Below are 26,132 nucleotides of genomic sequence, written 5' to 3'. Positions count from 1 at the left end.
ACTGCATACAAAAATTAATATACTCTCATTCAAGTGCAATTCCAGTCACTTCCATATGTGCAATATCACCCAATCTCACATCTATGTATCGTGTACTGTTCTTTTCAAGTGTTAATCATCTAGTATTCAGGGTTGTCCAGTTCATATAGTGTACAAGCGTGTGTGTCAGCTACACAGAGTTTTACTTTTTGTAATACATTTTTTTTCTTTAATACCGATTGTGCCTTGTCTTTTTGTGTATGTTTTTCCTGTAAAAGAGCTGACACTCAAAATTTGTTTAGGTAGCACTTGTGTTTCCTAAATGACAATAATGTTTCTTTGAATCTTTGAATAAAGGCAGCCCTACTACTGACCACAAAAGCAATAGGCTCATTGGCCTGATCTGTCACGTTTGAAGTCCGTACAACCCATTGTAACAGGCTTGATTAACATTAGGCTAGATCTGCAGCACATTAGTTTTCATAGAGCATTTAACACTAGCATTGACAGCAGTCATGTCAGTTTACCTTGATCTGGCCAAGGCATCTGACACCTCGAACATGACAGAATAAAAACTAAATGCCTTACTTGTGTGACCTAGAAACTATAAATTAAGACCTATGACTAACCAGTTTTGCAGATGACTGCAAATTGGAAGGCACTGACACATCCAGCAATGACACAGACCAGCCATCCAGAAGTAACTTACTCTTATAAATATCTTGTGTATTGAAAAATTGTCTAAAATTAAATGCTAAAATATACAACATTGCTGCATTTGGCAGACAGCCTAGGCTCCCTGGCATAAACAGCTCCTTACTTCAAAATGAAAATGTAGCTAAAAGCAGGGAAACTGGGTGGATAACTTTCTCTCTTTTAATCACCATTTTGCAATGTTTATAGAGATATCCCTCTGGTTGATGTAACTGATCACTATGGGAATATTATCCAAATGTAAGTAATTTATTGTCCCTTTTATCCAGTACTGGTCAGTCCAATTATAGAATAAACACCCTCTTCAGGATATACCTCTCCTAATGAATCAAATAAATGGACAGACCACAGAGGGTCCTAACAAATAGTTTCACAGACTTAATATCCCTAATAACCACAATACTCAAGAATTTCCTGTACCTTCATAAATCGGAGTCACACAAATACCAGAACAAGAAATATAAACTCGATGCAGCAAATCAATAACACTAAGGTGGAGAGACAGCATTACTTAGTATCTCCCCCACTCCTGGAATACTCTCGACTTGTAGATAACTATATTTCTTCAGACATGACCTGGATAATTGGATGGGTGCTCATAAATTCACCCGAGCTTTGACTGGGCTAAACATCCTTGAGAGGGGAAGTACGGTTTAGAACCAACAAATGCAGTGAGGCTAGGTGGTAGGACTACTTGTGACTAGAGTATGCCTTGGGGTGAAGGACCTTGTGCAGTGTAAAGCTGTACAAAATATAAATTTCTAGGGCATGTTAAAAGATCATTTTTGTAGTGTGCCTACTTCAACTTCAAATGCAGAGATTATCCTGGGAAAGAGCTGGTTTGAGATTGAAGAAGTGAGAAGAGGAACTTGATTTCTTACTACATTGCTCCGTTAAATCGAGAGACTACAATGGAAAAGTAAGGAGAACAGATTTTTAAGAAGCATTGTTTAGATAAGAGAGTTATCAGGGCATTTTAAAAATATGAATTGGTTTGCAGACTGAAAGACAAGTTAATCTGTTTGATAGTTAAACAAAGCAGTCCACCAATAACAGGCAGATAAACTAAATGGTAGAATTTGGGGGTAGAAGAAGTACAAAATATATTTTTATTTGAGAAACTGAAGTCAAGAATATCCACAAATACAGAACAAAAGCAGATGTTAGAGGCACTGAAAGTGAAGATATGAGATGTTGTTCTAGAAAAAAGACTTTAGGCAGGCATGCACAGCTGTTAACAGCACCTTTGTTGTAGAGTAACAGTACAGCAAATGTAGCTGACTCACTTCTGAGAATCAGTAATGCATTTTAGATATATTTTGCCGTTTCAAGAGTCATTGCAGGCACTTACAGCACAAGTACATCATAACTTTCATGTGCTGTGGAATAGAACAGAGACAGTACAACATCCGATGGTCAGCATGGCAAGCAGAAGTCTGAAGCTGTCCCGCACAGGTAGGATTAAATGCATATTAGCACAGGCGAGTTATACAGTAAGTTAATGCAGACTCAGAGCAGAGTTCAGGAGAATTTTTCTTTTCAGGCATGTGCTGTTCTGATTGTTATTATTTACTTGCATTTGAATTAGTAATATTTTATTGTTTGACCCTCCTTCTCTGGTAGAAGGTACAGTATGGTTCAACTGAAACTATTTATTTGTCAGCATTGTAAATAAAAATGAATAAAGGATGGCCTGCATGAAAATGTTTTTTGATGCAGTTACCTTCTGCAAGCTTACATTAAAGTCATCCAGTAGATTGATTACAGTGCATTAAAGCACCGTACCAGGTCATTACAGTTTTTGCAACTGCTGTAAGCTGAGCCTATACTGATCTGCCAAAGGCTGTAGAAATGATTCACTACTTGAATGTGCAGCATAGCGTTTTTGAAAATACATTTCACTCATGTTGTAATTTAGCCCTTTTCTCCTTATTTTGCAGCAAGCTTTATTCATTTATTTTTGTTTTGTTTAATGTTTTAGGCTTTCCCATTGCTTAGTTGGGGAGCTTTCTACAGACATGCTGTGGTTACAGACCCTGTCTTGCCCAAGATGACCAAAACAGCTGGTACACAAGTACCCTCACTGGAACTGTTAAAGTGTGGATGGATAACAAATGCCATATAGAACACACTGTATGCCTGCTTGCTCTGACAGTCCAGCATAAACATAACAGCTTGTCTCTGAGCATAGCTGCAGTCAGCTTAGCATGGGAGTCACAGTTTTAGAATAGACATTGTACAACTTTGACCATAAGTAAAATGTAACTCTATTAATGATAGAACATGAAAGTATATCATTGTTTATGTGAGTATCTGTGCCAGGTAAATGTGAATACCAATAAAACAATATTCACTCATGACATTGTTTTGAACGTTATAGGCAAGCATTTCAGGGAGGTTTAACTTTGCTATACCTGCCCCCCATCATTTTAAAATAAACTGGGATTAGAACTGTTAGTGCAAATTATAGCTGATGAAACCTGAATACTGCATAACAGTTCAAAACACAGAAGGGTAGCAAACTGTAATTGTGGCTTACTTGTACTAAAAGTATTGTCCCGGTCCCCTTAAATAAACATAACACACCAAATGACATTTGACAACCTTTATTAAAACTTCCATAACATAACTTTGATTACCAGAATTTGTTAACTACAACTGGACATAATGTAGTAGATTCTAAACACAGCATAAACATCTTTGCAATGTTAATCAGGACAGTGCACCTGCTCATCCAGCCCCAGTAAGCAGCACCCATACCTTTGCTCACTTGCTTTACTTATAAACATCCTTATAATGCTAACCAGGACAGCATACCTGCTCATCCTGTCCAGTAAGCAGCGTCCATACCTTTTCTCACTTACATTACTTGTAAACCAAACATCCTTATAATATTAATCAGGACAGCGTACCTGCTCATCTGACCCAGTAAGCAGCACCCATACCTTTGCTCACTTACTAAACCATTCACTGAATTACCTTCAAACCAAATAAACACCGTCCTTACCTTCTCTTACTTATCTATTCAACAAAAACTCCTTGAAATGCACCACCAGACACCAGAGGGGGAACAGAAGAGGGCAAGCCTGTCCCTCTTCTCCACCCACCGGAATAAAATAACCACAATCCCACCAATTTGCCACCAAAAAAGGGAGGGTGGGAGGGTAGCAAGTTCACGCCAAAATGTGATTACTTACCCAGCTACACTCATCTAAATCCCTTAAGCCCCTCCCACCCTTATTTCATTTCCTTCCCATCAACCATCCCGCTGTTTAACCCTTTCACCTCCCCAACCCATTGAACTCCCATTAATATCAACCTAACACCCCCTTGAAGATGTCCCAAGACAACCTGGCTTGTGCCAAGCCTCATTTGTCCCGGTCCCCTTCAATAAACACAACACACCAAATGACATTTGATGACCTTTATTAAAACTTCCATAACATAACTTTGATTACCAAAATTTGTTAAATACAACTGGACACAGTGTAGTCGATTCTAAACACAGCATAAACATCTTTGCAATGTTAATCAGGACAGCGTACCTGCTCATCCAGCCCCAGTAAGCAGCGTCCATACCTTTTCTCACTTAGTTTACTTGTAAACCAAACCTACTTATAATATTAATCAGGACAGCGTACCTGCTCATCCGATCCAGTAAGCAGCATCCATACCTTTGCTCACTTACTAAACCATTCACTGAATTACCTTCAAACCAAATAAGCAGTGTCCTTACCTTCGCATGCTTATCTATTAAACAAAAACTCCTTGAAATGCACCACCAGACACCAGAGGGGGAACAGAAGAGGGCAAGCCTGTCCCTCTTCTCTGCCACCAGCCTACCCAGGCTGTTCCCTCTCACCACCAACTTCCATCAGCTAGCCACCCTTATGGGATAAGGCCAAACATCATTCGCTGTACAATAATTACCAGGACATTACCAGCCCCTGGCAATTACCTAATGCTTACCAAAGCATGACCTGCCACTGGAGCAAGAATACTCAATCCCAACCACCAAATTAAAGCAATTGCATATCACCCTTCCCAAACAATTCCTTTTACTTGCCCAATGACATGCAGAACCTGACGAACTTCAAAATGCCATTTAACAACCATCTTGCTAACACCAACTACCCATATCAAAAGTAAGGCACCTAAACCCCTTGATGGCTTTAGCAGTCTGAGCCCTCTTTACTCTATCAATACCCTTGAATGCCACCAACAATATACCAAACTGAAAATGCCCTATGCCACAGGTCAAAACCGGATTATACCAGAATGAAAATATCCTATGCCACCTGGTCAACGCAAGATTAGTGACAGGCCAACCCCATCCCACATATAGAAACTAAACTACTTCAACTATTAACCCTACCAAAGTAATTCACTCAAACTGGCCAAATAATCATGTCCTACATCAGCAAGAAATCCCCACTGCCCCAACTGTAATGTGCCTTAATGACCATTGCATAAAATTGCCTAATACCCTATAACCTCACCAGCACTCAAAACATCCACAAAATAAAACCCATTACCTTTCAAGTCCATTTCCATCAGGGCATTGACTGTTACTGTCACTCAATACTCCATCTGTAACCTCAATGTGCCCACCCAAGTGATCAGGACTTCCACTGAAACATGCATTCATATTTAAAACATGCAGCAAAACCATTCTCACTATGACGACCAGCTAACGTATGTGATCTATATGTTTTCCCGTGCAAATATATCCAATATTAAATAACTAGCAACTTAGCAGCATGGAAGAAAACCCAGGAGTACCCAGCAAAACCCACACAAACACAAGGAGGGCATGTAAGGCCCACAAAACTGGCCGAAAATCAAACTGGAAAACCTCTAGCTGTGAAATGACACAAACTGCTGCACCGCAGCATCCCATGATATTTAAATATTAAAACTCTTAATTCTACCATGGATTGTACATTATCCTGTATCACAAATCAAACGAGGTCATACAATATAGTGCTTATTCTAGAGTAAACAAAAAGTTGGTTGTGCTTCTTTCTTCTTTTTCCGAATCACTCTGCTTGCCTTTTAACCTATCCATTTCTGATTACTCACCCAATGATCCCATCGCTTATTCGACACCAAAGCATGATCATCTGTGAACTCACTGTATCTCACCACTGGAACTCGGCACACCATCATCTACAAAGAAAAAGACAAAATTAAACCTTCAAATAGGAACAAGAAGGCTCCACCTTATACCCACCTATTCCAAACTACAGCCACAGTGTTCCAAGACCCCATCTGCAAGAAAGAAAAACATGCAAAACATCCAAAATACATAACACATTCCAAGACATCTTCAAGTACAACCTATCCTGCCAACCCGGGAAGGAATGTACCACCGACACTCCAATCTATGATGAAGCAGTCATAACTGAAGCAATGCTTCCTATGAACCTATCAAATACCCCAAGATAAATTTAACTACCAGTGAAATATATTAAAAGTATCAGAGCCACACACTCCAATGATATAAACCTTGTCATCAACATGAACAAATCATGCTGGAGGGATAGGGTGCTAACCCAGAGACTCCCCAGACACTGGAATAGACTGCCCATACATGTCTATCCTCTTTGGCCCTCTTCAAAGGAAACTTGATGATTGGATAAGAGATAGAAAATTCACCCAGGGGATCACGTCAATGTATGAAGTGTGAAACTCAAATGTCTGTCATTATTTGAACTTCAGTCCTCAAAGATTTGCCAGTGATTTGTTGAGAAACCATCATTTTGAGAATGAGATGTGTCTCTGACAATATTCTTACCTAAACACAACTACCAGGATGAAAATTAAAGCATAATATTACTAAGAGTGCTGTGTTACCCATCTATAAAACTTAATATACTAATTTCAAGGCTTTGTCCTGTGTTTACTGCATTCATAGTACCAACCCTCAGAACTGCAGACATTCAATTAAACCATATGGCACGAACTTCCAGGATAATCATATAATTCTGAATCAACCAGTGCAAACCTTTCATGCTTCAATGGGAGAGAATGTCATAATGTATTTATTTTATTGCTGTACTGCATGTACATTTTTATAATGACCCTATCAATTACCCAATATAAATTTAACAACCAGTGAAGTATGTTAAAACTAAACCCCCATGTGGAGGGACATATCAGTCACAACCATCTGCCTAGCACTTAACTTTCCATCTCCAAATGAGCACATTAACTAACATATCCAATTTTGGATTTTCTGATGTCCTGCTCCTTAGGCAATATTTTTATCTCCCTGGTGCAACTCCATGGCAAACTGAGTGCTATGCAATGAAAATCAAATTTATCCACAAACCCAAAAGGACTTTGATTTCGACCCCCTGATGGTCCATGGCAAGAGCACTCCACTTGTACAAAATAACAACCAATACAAAAGCCTTATCATGCTGTATCAATTCAATTTGCCCTACTGAAGCTGCAACCAGTGCAACACTGTCTGCCTATGGTTGAGAATGACAATGGTCACCTATTGGGACAGTGAAGGTAGAAAACTAACTTGCCTATGAATATCAAGTCTAATACAGGGTAGGTCAGGGAAATAAGCAATGTCTGGTACAAATCTAAATATCATGTCAATACACGTGGCAGTGCCACACAGAAAACAATGATATGCAGAATGCTATCACTGCCCTACTGATTACGATAGGCTGTGGGTGTGGTTCATGCTCTGATCACATTTTGTAAAACACCTTACTACACAATAACACAAATGGAGAACTGTCAAGCTCGTTAAACATCATGATTTGTACATTGGGCAAGGGACATATCCCACAAAATAGAGAATGTAAGCAGGTGAAAGGCAACAGGACTGTACATATTGTTTAAAAATAAAGATGCAGATGGCCATCCTGCATGGACATAAGATAAATTGTATGATATATTTTATAGTTTATGACATCTATTTCACTTGAATGTTTATAAAACTTCTAATGAATGGTACTTATCATTTATGAAATGATGCTAACTTTCATGACAGTGCTGATGTCAGAGTGTAAAGGACATCTGTGTTACATGCACATTGTTAATACCACATTCAGAAAACAGGCTTAATATCATTCTAACTGTCTGATGCATTTTCAATTTGCTTGTTCGTCTATATTATGCCATTAATAGTTTACAGTGACAATGGTCAGTATTGGATTGACTGTCTCTGCGGAATCGGTCATTTGATAAGTGAAAGCTCATGCCTCAACACAACAGCTACAAACTCACAGCTGTAAGCACCATGACTGGTGCAGCTCTGGATATCATGTGACTTATTTCATCATGGATTTGCTTTTAAGTGTGTAGCTGGAATACTCATCCCTGCTATAAAATCATTCTAGAACTCGTGACATACATACTACTTGTATTGGAGTATTTCTATTTACAGTTTATCTCACCTAATGTTATTTATGTTTTAATACTGTAGGTTGAGTGCTGGGTATTCTGTAAACATCTCACGTGGGTATAATGTGTGTCAAAATTACCTGCATGAGCCACGGCACAACCTCCGCATGTGAACACAGCAAGGCACCACAGCCGAGCCAGCGACTCAAAAAGCAAATGACCAAACCAACAAAATAAAAGCACTTGAACCTCCAGAGTTGACTTCCATGAAATATAAACTGTCACACAACGCATAATCCCCTAACTTCTTCACAAACCACAGAACTTCCCAAGTAATGACAATAGGCACACTGTCGACGCGTGCTGGCCACTACTCATCAGGTTACAGCTTAAAGTAGCTCAGGCACACCTCCCTTAGCAAACCCACAGATGTGCAGAACTACCCTTTATCTAAGGCAAGCCCCCACACTATTTTTGATGCAGTTACCTGCTGCAAGCTTACATTAAAGTCATCCAGCAGATTGATTACAGTGCATTAAAGCACCGTACCAGGTCATTACAGTTTTTACAACTGCTGTGAGCTGAGCCTATACTGATCTGCCAAAGGCTGTAGAAATGATTCACTACTTGAATGTACAACATAGCGTTTTGGAAATACATTTCAGTCATGTTATAATTTGGCTCTTTGCTCCTTATTTTGCAGCAGCCTTTATTCATTTATTTTTGTTTTGCTTAATGCTTCAGGCATTCCCATTGCTTAGTTGGGGAGCTTTCTACAGGCATGCTGTGGTTACAGAACCTGTCTTGCCCAAGATGACCAAAGCAGCTGGTACACAAGTACCCTCACTGGAACTGTTAAAGTGTGGATGGATAACAAATGGAGTTATGTTTTGTCTGACTTCATCTTTGTACCACATATAATGTTTGCATGGGTGTGTTTATAACCCAAGCAGACTTCAAAGATTATTTTTCTCAGGTACACAATAAATGCTGGAGATGTGGTGGGAGAGACAGAGATAACTGGGAACATGTTTTTGCATTGTGTAATGAGTTGGCAGATTTTAAAACTTCCCTACAGGGTACTCTTTCAGAAATATTGGAAGCAAACGCTGTGACTAAGGAAACTATTCTTTTGAGTAGGGGCACTGGGTTTGATTTGCTTAGACACAGTAAGACCTTATTAAGTTTAATGTTACTGGCTGACAAAAAGCAATTACCAGAAAATGGAATTCAAAATCTAAACTGAGTGCAATTGAAGCATTGAATATTGTTAAAGAGATAAAAGAACTGAAAGAGGGACCTTTAGAAAAGAGAAGGAGCAAATTACACAGAAATAAATGGAACTTTTGGAAAAATACATGCAGAATAATGCTCACAAGTAGGCTTGAGGTTTAAGGGAAGGCAGGAATTGAGCAATTTATGTAATATTGGAGTGAATGACAACTGTTTTAATGAAAGAAAACATATAAGGTATAATGAATGAAAAACATTAATATGGTTTGTTCCATTTTCTGTTAATGTACGCATGCCTGTGTCTTACATTTTAATTTAGTAAAGGTGTTTATAAAAGTATAAATGCACATATATGTTTCAGTATTGCTTGTTATTATTGTTACATCATCTGTGTTGCACAGAGATCCACGTTGCCATTCCTGTACTGCAGTAGTCCAGGTATTATCATGGTTACAGGTCTCCCAGACTTTAAGCTAACTCAAACCACAATTCTCTTGGGGGGGGGGGGGGCTGGGCACAGCACATAAACATTGACTTTTAATGGCAGCAGATGTGATAGATGAAAGGCACATGTCATATGACTGAAAGAGTGCTGCATTGGAACTGTTAATGTCTGTGGTATGTACAACTATAAGCAGACCGGTATTGGGATGAATTACAGGACTAATCAAGGTGGCACACAAACTATGTCAGAATTCACAGAGGTTACATGCAACAGACTGGAACTAGAGAATGATGAAAGAAGACGTGAATTAGACATTAGACAGATTTGTAGAAATGGTGCTGCAGAATGGCTTGTGTGTGTGTGTGTGTGTGTGTGTGTGTGTGTGTGTGTGTGTGTGTGTGTGTGTGTGTGTGTGTGTGTGTGTACTCTCTCCAGTACAGTGATGCTCTGTCTACGATCAGCTTCAAAGCCATGTATGCGCTGATTGCTGGCATAAGTGCTGGTAACCCATGACCCTTGTAATGGATAAAGTGGATTATCAGAAGATAGATGGATGGATGGATGGAGAATGAAGAGTTTATCTCATAAAACTCATGTGTTACAATGGAACATAAGGATGATGCTAAGAATGGATCATGAAAATGGTACATGTGAGTGCTGCACCCAACAGTGTCCCAAATGGGAGTGGTGTGAGAATGGCATATGCGAATGGTACAATAATTACATATGTGAGAAATGCAAGAGAGTGGCAAAATGAACAAAACTGGAGTGTTACACAAACTGGCACAATACAGAAGAATTTTGTATAGCATACAGATGTGTCACACTGGACAAGTTTAGAAGGTTGACATTTATGAGTGGTCAAATATATGCAAGATTGGTGGGATACAAGTCATCTGATCTACCACACTTCCATCGAATGCTGAATGGAATCAAACAAATTTCCTCGAACATCTGAGGTAATTATTTTTTCAGAGGAAAGTCCTCCCAAGATTACACAACAGTACATAAAAAAAGTTCACTGTTGGTGAAAGTTTTTAAGCTAATTTTTATTCTATCATTCAGCACTTAATAAAAGTGTTTTTGGTTGAAAACCAGGATCCCAACTGGTCCATGGGAGTGGTAAACAAGAGTGGTGTGTTAATGATAATGCATGGACAAGGCACATGGCAGAAGCATACAAGACTAACAATTGGACATAACAGATGTGCGCATGAGTGGTGGGCTCATGCATCATATGGATGTAGTACATAAATATTAGAGGACATGAGGGGTGATCTCATGGTGAGCAGCAATCAGAAAACCACAGTTAAATCAAGTCAGAAATTAAATACAGAAGGGAAACCAGATATCAAATGTCATCCACAAATGCAGTTAGATTTCCTTTACAAGTAAGGCTTGTATATAACCTTTGCAAATACTTTATATATATATATATATATATATATATATATATATATATATATATATCTATCTATATTTAATTTATTTATTTGGGTTATTTTTAATATCTGGATTGTGAAGAAAAGTCAAAAGCATTTAACTTTCAGAATGCTTTTGCTGCCAATTTCGTGACTACCTATATTATGCAGGTAAGGATGAAATTAATCAAACCATATCAGCATACATCCCCTATCTCCTGAAAAACAAAAAAAAAGACAACAGGAAGATTCTGCTTCAACTAACCATAGGCATGTAAGGCACACAATACGGTGTATTTTACTTTTGTTAAAAAATAGTGTGACAGTATTGCTCATCGGAGATCAGCCCTTTGAAAGAAAGGACATCATTTGTGTTGAGATAAGATGTGTGTAAAAGTAGGTTTAAGAACACTTTGTTACACAGAATTATGAGATGAATCAAAACAGTGTATGTTACAAGGACTGAGGAATATATTATTATAGGTTAGAAAGGATGAGCTGTTTATCAAATGGATGTTTTAAAGCCACAGTGCAACAAAGGATGTATTTTCATACAGAAACATCTAATTTCATCTAGGAATAAGCATCAAAAAATCAAAAAGTTCTGCCTTCGGTGTCATTTTTCTACACAAAGTGATTCATTATTTTGTTGTACAAGAGATAATCACTTTTCTCATTTCCTGGGACATTTTAAGGAAGGTGTGATTGCCAAAGTCTTGAGAGTTAAATACATTTTACTGGTTTTGTGGCCTCATTGCTTTTATCTCAATGTTCTGTTAAAGAACTGATACACAGATGTTTTGTGACAGACAAATATAACTTGGCTGATGAGACCTTTTGGGATGGCAAACATTCATACTAGCAGCATAATGTTGTTTAGTGTGGTACATTTTGAGCAGTCCTCATCTTCTTGTATTATCTGCAGCTTTCTTTTATAGGAATATATTAGACTATCAACCACCAGGACCTTTATAAGCTTAGAAGTGTAACCTAGCCCAATTTTGTCTCTGTATCGTGGACATTTATTAGGAGGAGGTATATCAGTAAGATAGTTCCTAGAGGTTGTGTATGTGTGTGTGTGTGGGGGGGTATGATAGTTTGAGCATTACTGTCTGCCTTTGTCAGAGACATGTAGGCCACACCCAGGATGAATTTCTGAGTTACCATGCATTGCTTAAGGTTATGCTTAAATAGGGTTAGAGGTGGACTCTGTCTACATGGATGGGGAGCCTTTTCCAGATAATGAGGATCCTCTGAGACATGTGTCTTACCAGCAGGTCTTATTTATGTCACAAGCAAAATGTATATCCTTGGATCTAGAGGTTCTGATGCTGTTCATTTTGTAGATGTGCAAAAGGTCCATCAGAGCTGAATGAGAGGATGCCTGGTATGCCAGGCACAGGTCGCCCCTCAGTAACCTGTAGGAGACAGAGAATAGATATAGAGCTTTAAAGCAATCTGTTTAGGACAATGTGTTTATACAATGGATTATCCTGGTAAGGAACCTTAGTGGTTATTCAAACTGTTGCACATGTCTACTCAAGTATATGCTAAAGGGGACAGTATACTCATTGTGTCTGATGAGGGCCAAGTAAAGTGGCACTGTAACTTCTTAGACCTGGATACCATGACCTTACATATAAGTTGAGTGACATAGAATGATTTGCTTTTACTAAGTTGGCCACATGTTGGTCATAGGTCAGATTACTATATGTTTCCAGACCCCTGACTACTGGGTCAATTATTTGTAGTGGCTTATTGGTAGAGTAATTATCCTAGGTGGCAGTTTCCCAAAAGGCATTATAATGCATTTCTTGGCACTGAGGTTTTATCCATGACTTTGGCACCTGTGATTTGTCTGTATTAGACTCCTGATGTTTGTGTTATGGGAAGGGATCTATGACAGCTCCCAGTTTGCAGTCATCTGCAAACATGGTCAGCCAAAGGGCCTTGACATTAGACTTTACCTCTGAGAAGTTGATGTCAAATAGATGTGGTCCCAGCACAAAGCCCTGAGGTACCCAACTGATGACTGGTCTCTTAGTGGAGGTGGTTTCACCAACCCTGACTACCTGGGTCCTGCTGTGAACAAGCTGGCAATCTAGTGAGTTATGTTTAAGCTCAGTTCTGTAAGTTTATCAACTATATGAGAGTGGGGTATTGTATCAAGCACCTCTAACCAGGTCCAGTTAGGTGGTATGCACCATTTTTCCCTCATTCATTGCCTTGGTGACCTTCTCAAAGAAATCCTCACTGATTAATGCATGACCTTCCCTTGTCAAAGCCAAACTGGGATAGGTCCAGTGTCTGAAGGTTGTCCATGTCTTTGTTGATCATTTCCATGATAATTCCTTCCATGACTTTAGATATTACACTAAGTAAGACTAAAAGGTCTGTAGTTTCTAGAGTCAGTTGATGGTCCAGCCTTGTGAAGTGGGATAACCAATGTAATCCTCCATTCTCCTGGTACAAAGCCTGTTTACATGCTATAGTTAAAACTTGAGTCAAGTGGTCCTGATAGGTTATGTTTGAAGATATTTAAGAGGCATCTCAGGACATTATCATAGACCACTGAGGCTGTGATTTTGGCACTCAGGTTTTAGAGGGGGAATTGAAGTTTCACAAACTGTTGCTTAATAGGATACAGTTTGCTTTAGAATAGTTCCTGTTACATGCTCTGCTGGGATTACAAAGTTGATTTTTTCTAAACATGTCTATTGTAATTTGTGTGCATATTGATCATGTCTAAATATTTAAATGTATCTGTCATAATTTTTCTGTGTGGAGATTTTCCCCTGGCTTCTGCTGAAAAAGGGCCTTTTTGGCTCAGTCAGACACCCCCGGTTAACAAATGTAAAATAAAATAAAATAAATAATCTTTGAAGAAGGCAGCTTTATGGTCTGACTTCACAACTAAGGATGTGACACTCTGTGGGGGGGGGGGGGGGCTGCAGCACTCTCCCACATTGATGAGTATGAGGTCTAGCATGTTTGAACATCTGGGTGCTGCATGCACTATCTGGTCAAGGGCATTTGTATTACTAAAGTCCAGGAATCATTGCGCCTGTCAGTATGAGGCAGTGTACATTTCGCAGTCTATAGATGGCACAGATGAACAGGGTATTTGGTTTAATAGTAAGTGTATTCAGTGGGGCAATGAGCTATGGGAGTCTAGGGACATACATGGTGATCTATAGTTTGCTGGGATATGCTGTGGGACTTTCTCTGTGGTGATTTGCATGTGGATAAATTACTAGGGCGTCTTCCTGTTTAACCAACCTTGCTATGCTTTTTGCTAATACCCACTGAGACTCCTTCCCGTTTTGTCCCTGTCTGTGCAACTGATGGTCTAAATGTGAAAAACACTGAAGCCTTGCACTGCTGGAGTAATTTCTGTGCATTTAAATCATGTCTCAGTAATGGCATAGATGTGTATATTTTCCAAAGTGAGGAAAGATTATAGGTTGTGGAAATTCTTGTTCAGGCTTCTAGCATTGAGCGGTAACACCTTTAGGTTTCTTTGGGTTTTATTTGCTAAGAGGGTAAGCTTGTAGCCAATTATTGAAGTCAATCATCTTTTGTTCATACTGAGGCATCCTCCTTGGTGATGGTAGAACGTTGCTCACTGCAAGGCACATGCCTGCCTAAGACACATTAGAGATCAAGAATGTATCACTTCATATAGTCCAGGGAAGTACACCTCAGGTCATTAATGCCCATGTAGAGTAGGACAGAATCATACTGGTACCCCTGATTTTCTGTTTTTACTTTCTATACTTTATATTTACTATTTCTTATCAAATATCAGATACATTTTCAATACATATATACATACATATATTACATATATTGGTTGCTTGCATTTCGTTGACTGGACACAAGAATAACATCAGTTTTGTTGATACCATTTTGTCAAAAGACGGTCAACATGTGCATGAGAAAGAATCTCTGGTTAAGGAAATATTCCCTTTTCTCGGGGATTGTGCAATCTCAGAATTAATAGACATAATTAGCTGGGGGGGGGGGGTGTATGGATTTGGAGCTCCATATATGACTAATGCAGGAGGCTTGCCAACCTGAAAAAGTACTTGCTTTTGGTTTTGCCTGCTCTAAGGTTAATACTCAGAGCATAAATAGTATACTACACCTACATATATATCTATATACATATATAACTATATATATATATATATATATATATATATATATATATATGTATATATATATGCATATATATATATATATATATATATATATATATATATGTGTGTGTCTGTGTGTGTGTGCGTGTGCGTGTGTGTTTGTGTGTGTGTGTGTGCGTGTGTGTGTGTGTCTTATTCTACAGTTTATGGTAAAGTTTTGCTACTTACTAATACTGCAGGAGTTAACTAGCTGATAACTTGCAGTGGTTACATCAGAAAGATCATTACCCTCTCCTATGCATATAACGTCTGTAGGTTAATGATCACACCGACGCTGTACTCACATGGAAATGAGAATTATAAAGTCACACACAGTAGCAGCAGTATTACTTGATGTTAAAACACCTCCAGTAAGATATGGCAGCTAGGTTAGTAGCATCATAATGTGCTTGTGTGCCTTCTCATCATTTGATAGGTGTTTCATTGTTACCTAATGAGCTTCAGTCTCAAGGTTACAAGTGACACCTAAGAAAAGCTGGAATGGACACCTACCTGGCTGTAAACTGGCACCTACTTAGTATCCCTTATATCAACTGAAACACAGGTGAGGTCAAATTTCATTTAGAGGTGTTTCACATGACATTAACCCTACCTGCTAAAATAATTTGTTTCACCATTGATTCTAATCACAGTGCATAAGGTCAGTGTTGTTTTTGAATATACAAGAATAGGCAGCATTCTGTTCACAATGAAATGGTTGTCCCTTGCGTAGAGTTGCTGGGGGGAGATAACCTAACAAATGATGTTTTAGTGCATTTAGAAAATGCAGAAAGGGCAAACTTTAGATGTTTATTAAGATTTGATCCTTGGATATATTGAACCATTTTTAGGGCTGCCAGGATTTTAATCAAGTTACAAAAATCAACAAGAAATGAATTGACAAAATAATTAATAGCATACATAGAAGAGTAATGCAGCCAGAGTCTATAGTATGGCAGTAAAGTCAGCAAAACGGTTAACGTTATTGTGTATATTATAAGAAAAGTTTGTTAAGATTTGTGGGAAGGGAGGGGGAGAATTTAGGAATAATGGAATAAGAGAGTGAGAGACATGAGGTATTCAATAGTGAAACTACAAAGCTGAGACATCGAACCAGATTGTGGAACAAAGATGTTCAGAATTTTCAAATGACTGAGTTACTGCAGAAGCAGGAACATTTGGCTGCTTTTTGTAGCTGCCATTTTAGGGCAGCTCTGAATTTGGAATATGTATGAATAGCTTGGGTCTATATTAGATAAACAAAAGTTTATCTAATTGAATGCTGACATAATCAAAAATCCTGGAACTCGAAATCACAATTTTGGGGGGCTGTGCCCCCTACACCCCCTGCTAAATATATATTCCAACTCCAAGATCACACTACAGTGAAGAAACAGCAAATATTCCCATCTTCACTGTGCCACGATCTCACAAAAAATCATGTCAAGATCCTAGATTTTCGATGAAGTCAGAGATCAATTAGATAAACTTTTGTTTATTTAATATAGACCCTGAATATCTTTTAAGAGGGTGAGCAGAGAGACAATTTGAAACCATGACAGAGAAAGAATGATCTGTGCATTTTACTTTATTGTGGGGGTATTAGGACAGATCTATGAGGGACAGGCTCTAAGGCTAAAGACAATAGTACCTTTTGTTAACTGAATGGCTAGGAATTGGAATGATTCTAATGTTAGAAGTTTAAATATAAGTAAGTCAAAATGTTGTTCCACTACATCTTTCACAGGTAACCAAATATCTTTTGAAAGAGTTTGACAGTGGTGTTCTCATTTGGAGAATGAAATAAACCATCTTATCTGATGGAACATAATTTGAATTATTTATTTTTTTTTTGAAACAGCAGATATATTAGGCAGACTGTAATCAAGTTGTAAAAAGAAGAATGTCTTTCTGATTGCTTTTCTACCTTCAGAGAAAACAAAAAAAAAAGACATTTGGCCCAAAATGTAGGCTATTGATTTTGGTTTTTGTATTTTTAATGTAGCAATGAAAGTTAAAGTGCTGATTTAGCCACATATCTAAACAGGGGTAGCTGTTTGATGATTCAGTGAGAATCTGGGGTCCCCCCAAAAAAAGCTAGCCAAAGATCATTACCTTTGTTTTGTGCCAAGTATAACATTCTTTATTTTCCTTGTTGACTGGGTAAGAGTTATAGGTCATATTCTAATTTTTTGTAATATGGAAAGTGAGGGTCTGGACTAGTAAATCATGATTTCACATGTCATCTGTTTAAAGGATGGAACAAGAGAGCTGATAGAGACTGATAACAGTAGTGGAGATACACAAGCGTCCTGAGACATCCCTTTGGGAAGTATGACAGCGGAGGGCTGTTTTACCCCTGTTTGAACCTTAAAATTCCTTTGGGACAAGAACTTGCTAAATTGTCCTATGACTTGAAAAACTCCTTTGAAAGACTGAAGTAGGAGACAGGCATCAGCCAAATTAAAGGCTTTATATAGGTCAATAAATATGATTGCACTGGTGTGACCTTCATCCGTGCCAAGGAGACTGTACTGTAACAGTGTTATAGAGCAGTCATGGCATATCTACCTTTCCAGAATCCATCTGGGGAACTGAAAGTTAAGAGAATTTTTGACATTAGTCAGCAAATTGTGAATAAACCAGTTTTTAAAATACTTTACTCAGAGTTAGCAGTACAGAGATGGGTTTACAGATTTTGGTAGAGAGCCTAGGGATTTTTGAAAGAGAAGCTGCCAGTGTTAGTTTAAATATCTGTGGCATGGAGTTATTGGAGAGGCAGCATTTATGTATGTTTTGAAAAAAAAGTATTAGGTGATCTTAGTACAGCTTAATAAACAAGTGGAGAACGTTGTGTGTGTGATCCTAGAGAAGGTGCACAATTAGAAAGGGCTAACTCTTTCTCTTTATGGCAGGGAAGTAAAAAGAAGGTACATAAAGGAATGCGTATGAGAAAATGGAGTGGAATAATAAGAGATCTAAGCGAGATGAGTCCACTCATACAGGATGTCCTGACTGGAAAGTGGGACAGAAGTGCAGGAAATGGTTCCAGCAACTGCTGATTTCTTGTTAGGCTTTTGACCAATTTGATTAACTAGGTTTCAAAATTGCTTAAGTTGGTAGTGCAGGTAAGCTTAATTAAGGTGAAGAAAGCTTTGTCTTCTTTTTTTTGGGTAAGTTTTTTAGATTTATGAATATATCTCTGTTTTCTTGGATAGTTGGAATTTTTCTAAGCCTTCTGGACAGTTTCTTCTACTTTAAATAGGGACTTAAATTCTTTAGTAAACCAAGGATTAGGTCTTTTCTGAATAACTTAGAGATGACTAGAAAGTACTTGTCCTGTAGACTTATTTGAATATTATTGAAGGTGGTGTACAATTCGGAGGGATCTAAGCTGTATAGAATTCAAGAATAAATCTGAATTGGGGTTGTGAACAACAAATCAACGGGAGAATATATGTGGTTATAAAGAAGGAATAGTCAGTAAGTAACCTTTTAGGAATTATCAACGAGGCATTGCAATGTTGTAATGCAGGATTAGTACAGCCAAGCAAGTAATCATCGGCAACCTGGGTGTGTTTTTGGGGGACACTGGATGCTAACATAATAAAGGGTCAGAGGAATAAGCTAGTTAATATAACTAGGGAGTTGGAGCAAAAAAAAATGGCAAAAATTAAAGAACAATGCAAAAGTTCATAAAAAAGTAAAATGTGATGAATTATGAGTTGTAAAGCACTATGTTATACTATGTGAATACAGGAGTGTAATGCAATAATCCACATGCACAGTGCATTTTAACAAGCAGATTACACAACACATATTACATTATTTTTATCCCACCGTGCACAGTATGTCTTTACAAGAACATTTTATTTTTCTTTTCTGCACAAAAAAAAAAAAAAAAAAGATCAGCATTTCACATGCCACTTGTCTCTCTCTTATGATTAATGTAATGTCATCAGAGTTTACTATGGTTCCTATGTATTGTAATTACACATGTAACTTGTTCAAACATCTTTCTTTTTTAACTGGTACTGAACTTTCTTTCCCACGATACTTGATTAATGTGAATTTATGCTTCATTTTTCAGGCAAACTCCCCACCTGTGATCGTAAATACAGACAGCATGGAGGCTCCACCTTATGTAAGTGGATTATTTTTTTTCACCAGTTTTGGGGAAATGGATTGTTTGGCTGCAGCATATATTGTTATCTCAGACACAGTATGCCAAACTGTGCATAGAATTTTAAAAGTTAGAAAGACTGCTTTCATATTTATTTCTTTATTCATTAAGAAAATGTCTAGTCAGCCACAAACCAGAAAATGCTGCTTCTGACTTCTGGTTTGTAGCCAAACTGCTGGATTGTAAATGTTTTATCTATATTGCACTGGTTGTCACAGACTAGCTCTCTTTACCAGTTGCAGTGGCTGTTTTTTGCAATGGTGTGTGATTCTGAGAATTTGGAGAACTCACTTCTGCAGATTACAGGGCTAGGTGACTTGTACTTTTCCAACAGTCATGTCAAGTACTTCCTGCTACACAATGGCAAGCTAAGTGTTCTTTATAAAATAAACGAGTTAATGGATTAATCTAGCTCTCTCATATTCTAATTAGAAGACTAGAGGCAGATATTATGATTTTGTACTAAGGCCTCAAGATAAAGTTAAAAACTGAGGTACATACCTCTCAACTCATTTTTGCAGACTGTCCAGATTTTTGCCTTATATTTTTGGTCTGTTGCACGTAAGGTTTTTGTTTTCTGGCAAATCGCTGATGACTGAAATCACTATATAATGACATACATCTGAGTTTCAAACTGCATATCCTTCAGATTTTTCAGGAAATGCATGCTTACACAACTCCTGTTATTGTATCAGGATTCTGAATTTAAAAGAGCAATATTTGAAATCTGTCCCTATTTTTGGGCCCTTATCCCCCCCGTTATTTTATGCTTTCTCCAGATTACTTATGCTAAGAGGTTGAGACGTATGCTGAGGTACAAAGCAATATATGAATGAAAGCTGACCGTGGAGATGTTTTTTTTTAAATTTGCAGTGCTTTTAAAATATTTGTTTAATAGCTGTTATAGAAACTGGGCAATATGATTATATATACATAGACATGACACAGGTGTGACATTTGATGAACTCAGTTTCAGGAAGTGCTTGCTGTTAGTTTGTAGTTTTCATAAATCAACTATTACCCTAATAATACTTATTTGCTAGAGAGCTTGTGTTCTATCATTGCCATAACGTTTTGGCCAACACAAATACACATTCATTGAAATATAGTTTATGTTTAAAATGCTTTCTTTTTGCTGACAGTGGTATCAAAGCATTTGTGAATAAGACTATTGGTCTGGTCTATAACATATCAAAGCCTGCAGTTGACTAGTCATTGTCACAGACAGAGAGCTGTGATTAAGCTGCATCCTACAAATGAAGGTTTGAATCCCGCATTCTTTAGTTGGATTATATGCTACTCTAAGAAATTAACTTAGCCAGACCAAACATCTTAGGCCATTGCTGAAAACAGGCTGGTGTTTTAAAGTAGTGTTTACTGAAGTAACAAAAAATAAGTAGATGAAACCAATAATTTTGGAGACAGTGTGTTAGTGTGGATGAAAAACTGATGCATTGCAGGTACAATAATGCATAGGCGCACAGAAGAGTATGCTGGTGCCATGTTGTGATTGTGCTTTTAATAGGGATGCAGAGCTACTTAGATTATACAGATTTATTTGTAATATTACTGGATCATCTAGAAGCCCACTTAGAACTTCCCCATGCTTGGTACCTTTGCCATCAAAAGTCATTCCTCCATAACTTTCAGCTTTCCAGAATTTTGCAGAAAGTCTCCCATTTTACTTCAATTTTTTATGGTGTAATTCATAAAACCTTGTACTTTCTGGCAAATTACCAAATATTACAGTCATTTAATAATGAAAGACAGAGTTTCATAGTTTATGATCAGAAAATGCACGCTGATATAAAACCTGTTGCTCTATTATTTTTTAATTGAGTTAGAGTTATATTTATAAATTTTACCCAATTTTGGGCCTTTGTCCCCCGTAATTTTTGGCTTTGTTCAGAATTCTTCAGCAAATAAGTAGGGAAGTATGCCTTTCTTGTCCAAACCAAATGTTATGCACGTGGGGGATGCACGGCCTGACCAAACCATGAAGAAACAAAAATGGCCAGCAAAGTTTAGCAGTCGAATATGCAACCCAAAACAAGATAGTGAATAATCAGACTTTTATTAAAATAAAACAGACCCAGCAAATGATGCCTTCTTTAGTGATGAGCAAACAATCATGAAGATCACAATAAAATATACAAATTTATACATAGTGCTTGCTGTTGAAACTCATGAATAATACATGATGTATTATAAACTGGCTAACACTATACCAGAGACCATGGCTAATATTTGTCTTACACCCCAAACAAATAATTCCAAAAACTGCACAAAAACAAAATTATAATAGACTATGGAACCATAAAGGCTATAGTTATACATAATAAAAATATGTACATCCATAGTCATAATTATAATAAATATAAAAATATATATAAAAGAAAGTAAGGGGCATTAAAACAGACATAGTGAATGACTGCTAATCCATGAAGTATATAATATTTTATTATATATACATGAGGTGATGTGTATATATAATATCTGCATTAAATGATTTTATACCTGACATAGATGATAAATAAAGTGAGAGTCATGCATTCATTGGCTGAGTGTTAAAGATGATCATTGAGACCAGGTGGAGTGATTATCCAGTACTTTTCCTTGAGGTTGTCGCATCCTCAACCACAAGGAAAAGTACTGGATAATCACTTTGGGCGCACTTTTTCCACCTGGTCTCAATGATCATCTTTAACACTCAGCCAATGGAGAATGGTGCATAGACTCTCACTTTATTTATCATCTATGTCAGGTATAATATTTTCTTAATCATTTAATGCAGATATTATATATACACATCACCTCATGTATATATAATAAAATATTATATATACTTCATGGATTAGCTTGAGTCATTCACTATGTCTGTTTTTGAAATGGGCCCCTTACAGTTTCTTTTCTTTTTTTATATATATTTTTATATTTATTATAATTATGACTATGGATGTACATATTTTTATTATGTATAACTATAGCCTTTATGGTTCCATAGTCTATTATAATTTTGTTTTTGTGCAGTTTTTGGAATTATTTGTTTGGGGTGTAAGACAAATATTAGCCATGGTCTCTGGTATAGTGTTAGTCAGTTTATAATACATCATGTATTATTCATGAGTTTCAACAGCACATTCATGTGCTTATTGGTTAGCACTATGTATAAATTTGTATATTTTATTGTGATCTTCATCATTGTTTGCTCAACACTGAAGAAGGCATCATTTTGCCGAAACCGATCTGTTTTTTATTTTAATAATAAAAGTCTGATTATTCACTATCTTGTTTTGGGTTGCATATTCGACTGCTAAACTTTGCTGGCCAAGTATGCCTTTCTCCCATTAACACAGCCTTCTCCATGCCTACTGCTATTGTTGCTGGCTCAATGCACTTCGTAAGCTAAATCTGCCATTCTGCTTCCATCTTTATGTGCAGTTTGACATTAGCCCACATGTGCTAGTCAACTAGCCCATGCCAGAGTTATCATGTAGAGTCTTCAGGCAGAAGCATCAATCCAGCCATAAGTAAGACTTTGCCCTGAAATATCCTCCTTCGGTTCTGGAATTTGAAAGATGAGATTCGTGCTCACACCCCACAGTCTCCATATTTGTGTGCACAAAGTAGTTCTTGATGTACTCAACTTATGCATGGTGAGCTCTTCTCTCCCACAAAATGAGAGATTGTTAGTCAGCAATAGCTTTCTTTTCCTTGATGGCCAGTTTTACTTCTGCTTTCACGGACCCCTTTTCACACCCAGGTCAAACTGTGTGACAGTGTACCTTTCTTAGCTGGCATGAGACAGTTTTATAGCTAAATGTAAAAGCACAAACACTACCAAACAGCTGCAACATATTTGCTTATAGGGCTAAGAATGACAAAGAAACAAATTGTCTGACTTGCCTCAGAGATTCTAAAAAGGTGGTCTTTACATGGTTTTCAGCTGCAAGCCCTCTGTGATGAGGCACATATTGAGCAGCATGAATTACAAATAGGTAAGCTTTGGCAAGCCTTCATGGCACAGAGGTAGGAAGACATTTTGTGGATGACAGTTTAAAAAGGAATGACATTTTGGGATCTCCAAACAAATAAGGTGATCAGTAGGTTAGGAGCACATAAGAGACAGAAGACGCATGGCTGGAGCATAGAAAACAACACATGTATGAAATTAATGCAGGCATTTAAAAAAGAAAGAACATTGTATACATCTCTGTGTGCTATCTCTAGCACAACAATTCTAAGTCTGGTTGTGAAGGATGACTCCTAAAAACTCATACAGAGTAGATTTTTCTTTTGCATTGCTGTTGACTTCTTACTTAAGTCTTATAGGACTGTTTGCAAAAGCCTGGCTAAGCTAATTTGTTTTCCTTACTAAAAATTCCTGTCTCTTTTTCATAGGTTCACAGATGTTTACAAGGTTAATGACCACAAAGGCCTTTTTGAGCATAACCCTGCATCCCAAATCTTTGACAAGTTCTAGTACCCGTTATAAGTATAAGCAGTGGCTAGGTACTTGAAATATTTACAGTCTGGCTGTGGCCATTAAAGACATAGGTGTCAAACCAGGGATGAAATTCCTGTTTCCAATCCTATTATCCAAGTTACACTTGAATTGTTTTAGGGAAAAACTTTGCTTTGCATGTATGGTGTGCCTGTTACAGAGAATGGGGTCATCTCTGAGATACATACCTGTCTCTGCAGCAGGATCTAGTTATATCACAGGCAAGATTTAAGTCTTTAAAACAGGTATTTCAGCTTCTGTTTGTTTCGGAGATATGCAGGAGATCCTCCTGGGTGGGGTCTGACAATGTCTTGCATGGAAGGCATAGCTGTCCTGTCAACAGCTTATAGGAGACAGAATACAAAGATAGGGTTCTGAGGTGGCTTGCATATGACATGTTACTTATGCCCAGCGTTCTTTTAGTGAGGAACCTCTGTGGACATCCCAGTTATTGGATGTGCCTGGTTAGGTACATACCAATACTGCTGTTGAGTAGTACTCAATGATAGGTCTGATGAATGCCAAATACAGTGGAACTGTGACCTCCTTGACCCTAGATTCCATACCTTTGTTTATAAGTTGAACAACATGAACAACAAATTATTTCCTCACTACTGTAGACACAGGATGGTCAAAGGCTAGATTACTGTCTGAGTGTGTCTCCAAGTCCTGGACTATAGGGTCAACTGTTAGGGTGTGTTGTCAATATGATAGTTACCAGGAGTGGATGACTCCCCAAAGGATACTATTACACATTTCTTCTCATTTAGTTTTAGTCCATGGCTCTGATGCAATTTGTTTGTGTCAGCCTTTCCTGGAGAAAGTACAGTAGATATCCTTCTCTTCACCACTGCAATATTCTTTATAACAGGGATCCCTTGCCAAGGGCAGCATGATGTCAGCCCAGTATACAAAAGACTTAAGATTGTAATGGGTACACAGTACATCAAGCGTATGCTCCCTGCACAAGGCATAGGGTATAAATGTGATGTCCAGACATACCATCCTCAGAAGTGAAAAGCACCAGAAGGACTGACAGTCCAAGGAAACTAGTAGGTAACAAACACATCCAGAAGGAAAAAGGACCAGGGAGGAAGGAGGGAGCAAATTCTGCAACAGTGAAGAGAAGAATATCTAGTGTTATGGTACGATTTTACACAACTGTATTATGACCTTCCATATCACTGTTTCAGTACTCTTTATAATAAGCAGAGTGCAAAAGGTCAGGAAGAAGACTGGGAGGAGGAAAGGCCAGCAAAGCCCTCTGGGAAGCCATGGAGAATGGCCCTAGCTCTGACTCTGGAAATCACATCCAACTTATAGTGCTTGGTCCGGGTAGCTGGCTCAAGAATAGAATTAGTATCCAAACCCTTGAAAAAAGCACCAGAAGATGACACAGCCCTAGTAAAATGATCCTTAACAGAAGAAGGAAGGCACTTGCCATGAAAACAATAGCAAAAGGAAATGGCTTTAGATATCCAAGAAGAAATGTATTTCTTGGAAACAGCCAAACCTAAAGACCTAGGATGAAAAAAAAAATCTGTTCAGATTTATGAAAAGCTTTAGTCTTATCCAAATAATATCTAGGTTGTCTATGCAAATCCAAGATGTGCAAAACCTTCTCAATAGCAGATTGCAGAGAAGGGAAAAAATGGGCAAATGAACAGACTGATTAAGAGACAGCTCATCACCATCTTGGGCATAAAAGAAGGATTAGTGGGAAGGGACACCCTGTTCTTATGGAAAACCAAAAAGGGAGGAACAGCCATAAGAACTTGCAGCTCAGACATCAGTCAGACTGAAGTAAGGGCCAAAAGAAGAACAGTCTTCCAAGGACAATGCTGTAAGGAAGCTGAATCAACAGACTCAAAAGGAGCCTGAGTCAATTTTTCTAAAACAAAATTAAGATCCCAGGAAGAAAGAACAGGCTTCCTGGGAGGTCTAATGTAGAGGATGCCTTTAAAAAATTGGTCGGTCTCAAATCTAGAGGCAAAAGGGGGAGTCAAAGGCAGACAAGCAGAAGTAGCTGACTGGTGGGCTTCAATAGAAGAATATGCCAAACCAGCACTGAACAACTCACACAAATAATAGAGAACCAAAGGAA

The 26,132-nt window shown here is 37.9% G+C and overlaps 1 protein-coding gene across 5 annotated transcripts in view; it reads left to right on the top strand.

Moving 5' to 3' along the window:
• Positions 1-26,132, top strand: part of DLG4 (discs large MAGUK scaffold protein 4) — a 2,742,131-nt gene that overhangs the window by 1,977,593 nt on the left and 738,406 nt on the right. For all 5 annotated transcript variants that reach the window (XM_044076698.1, XM_044076697.1, XM_044076699.1 and 2 more), the window contains one exon: positions 19,432-19,485. In XM_044076698.1, coding sequence (XP_043932633.1) covers positions 19,432-19,485 — 54 coding nt within the window. The remainder of the gene's footprint in view (positions 1-19,431; positions 19,486-26,132) is intronic.

Source organism: Protopterus annectens, chromosome 7.part0 (genome assembly GCF_019279795.1).
Source record: "Protopterus annectens isolate FY-2018-M chromosome 7.part0, PAN1.0, whole genome shotgun sequence".
NCBI lineage: Eukaryota > Metazoa > Chordata > Ceratodontiformes > Protopteridae > Protopterus > Protopterus annectens.
The sequence above is the reverse complement of the archived record's forward strand: the minus strand, read 5'-3'. Positions and strand labels throughout refer to the sequence as shown.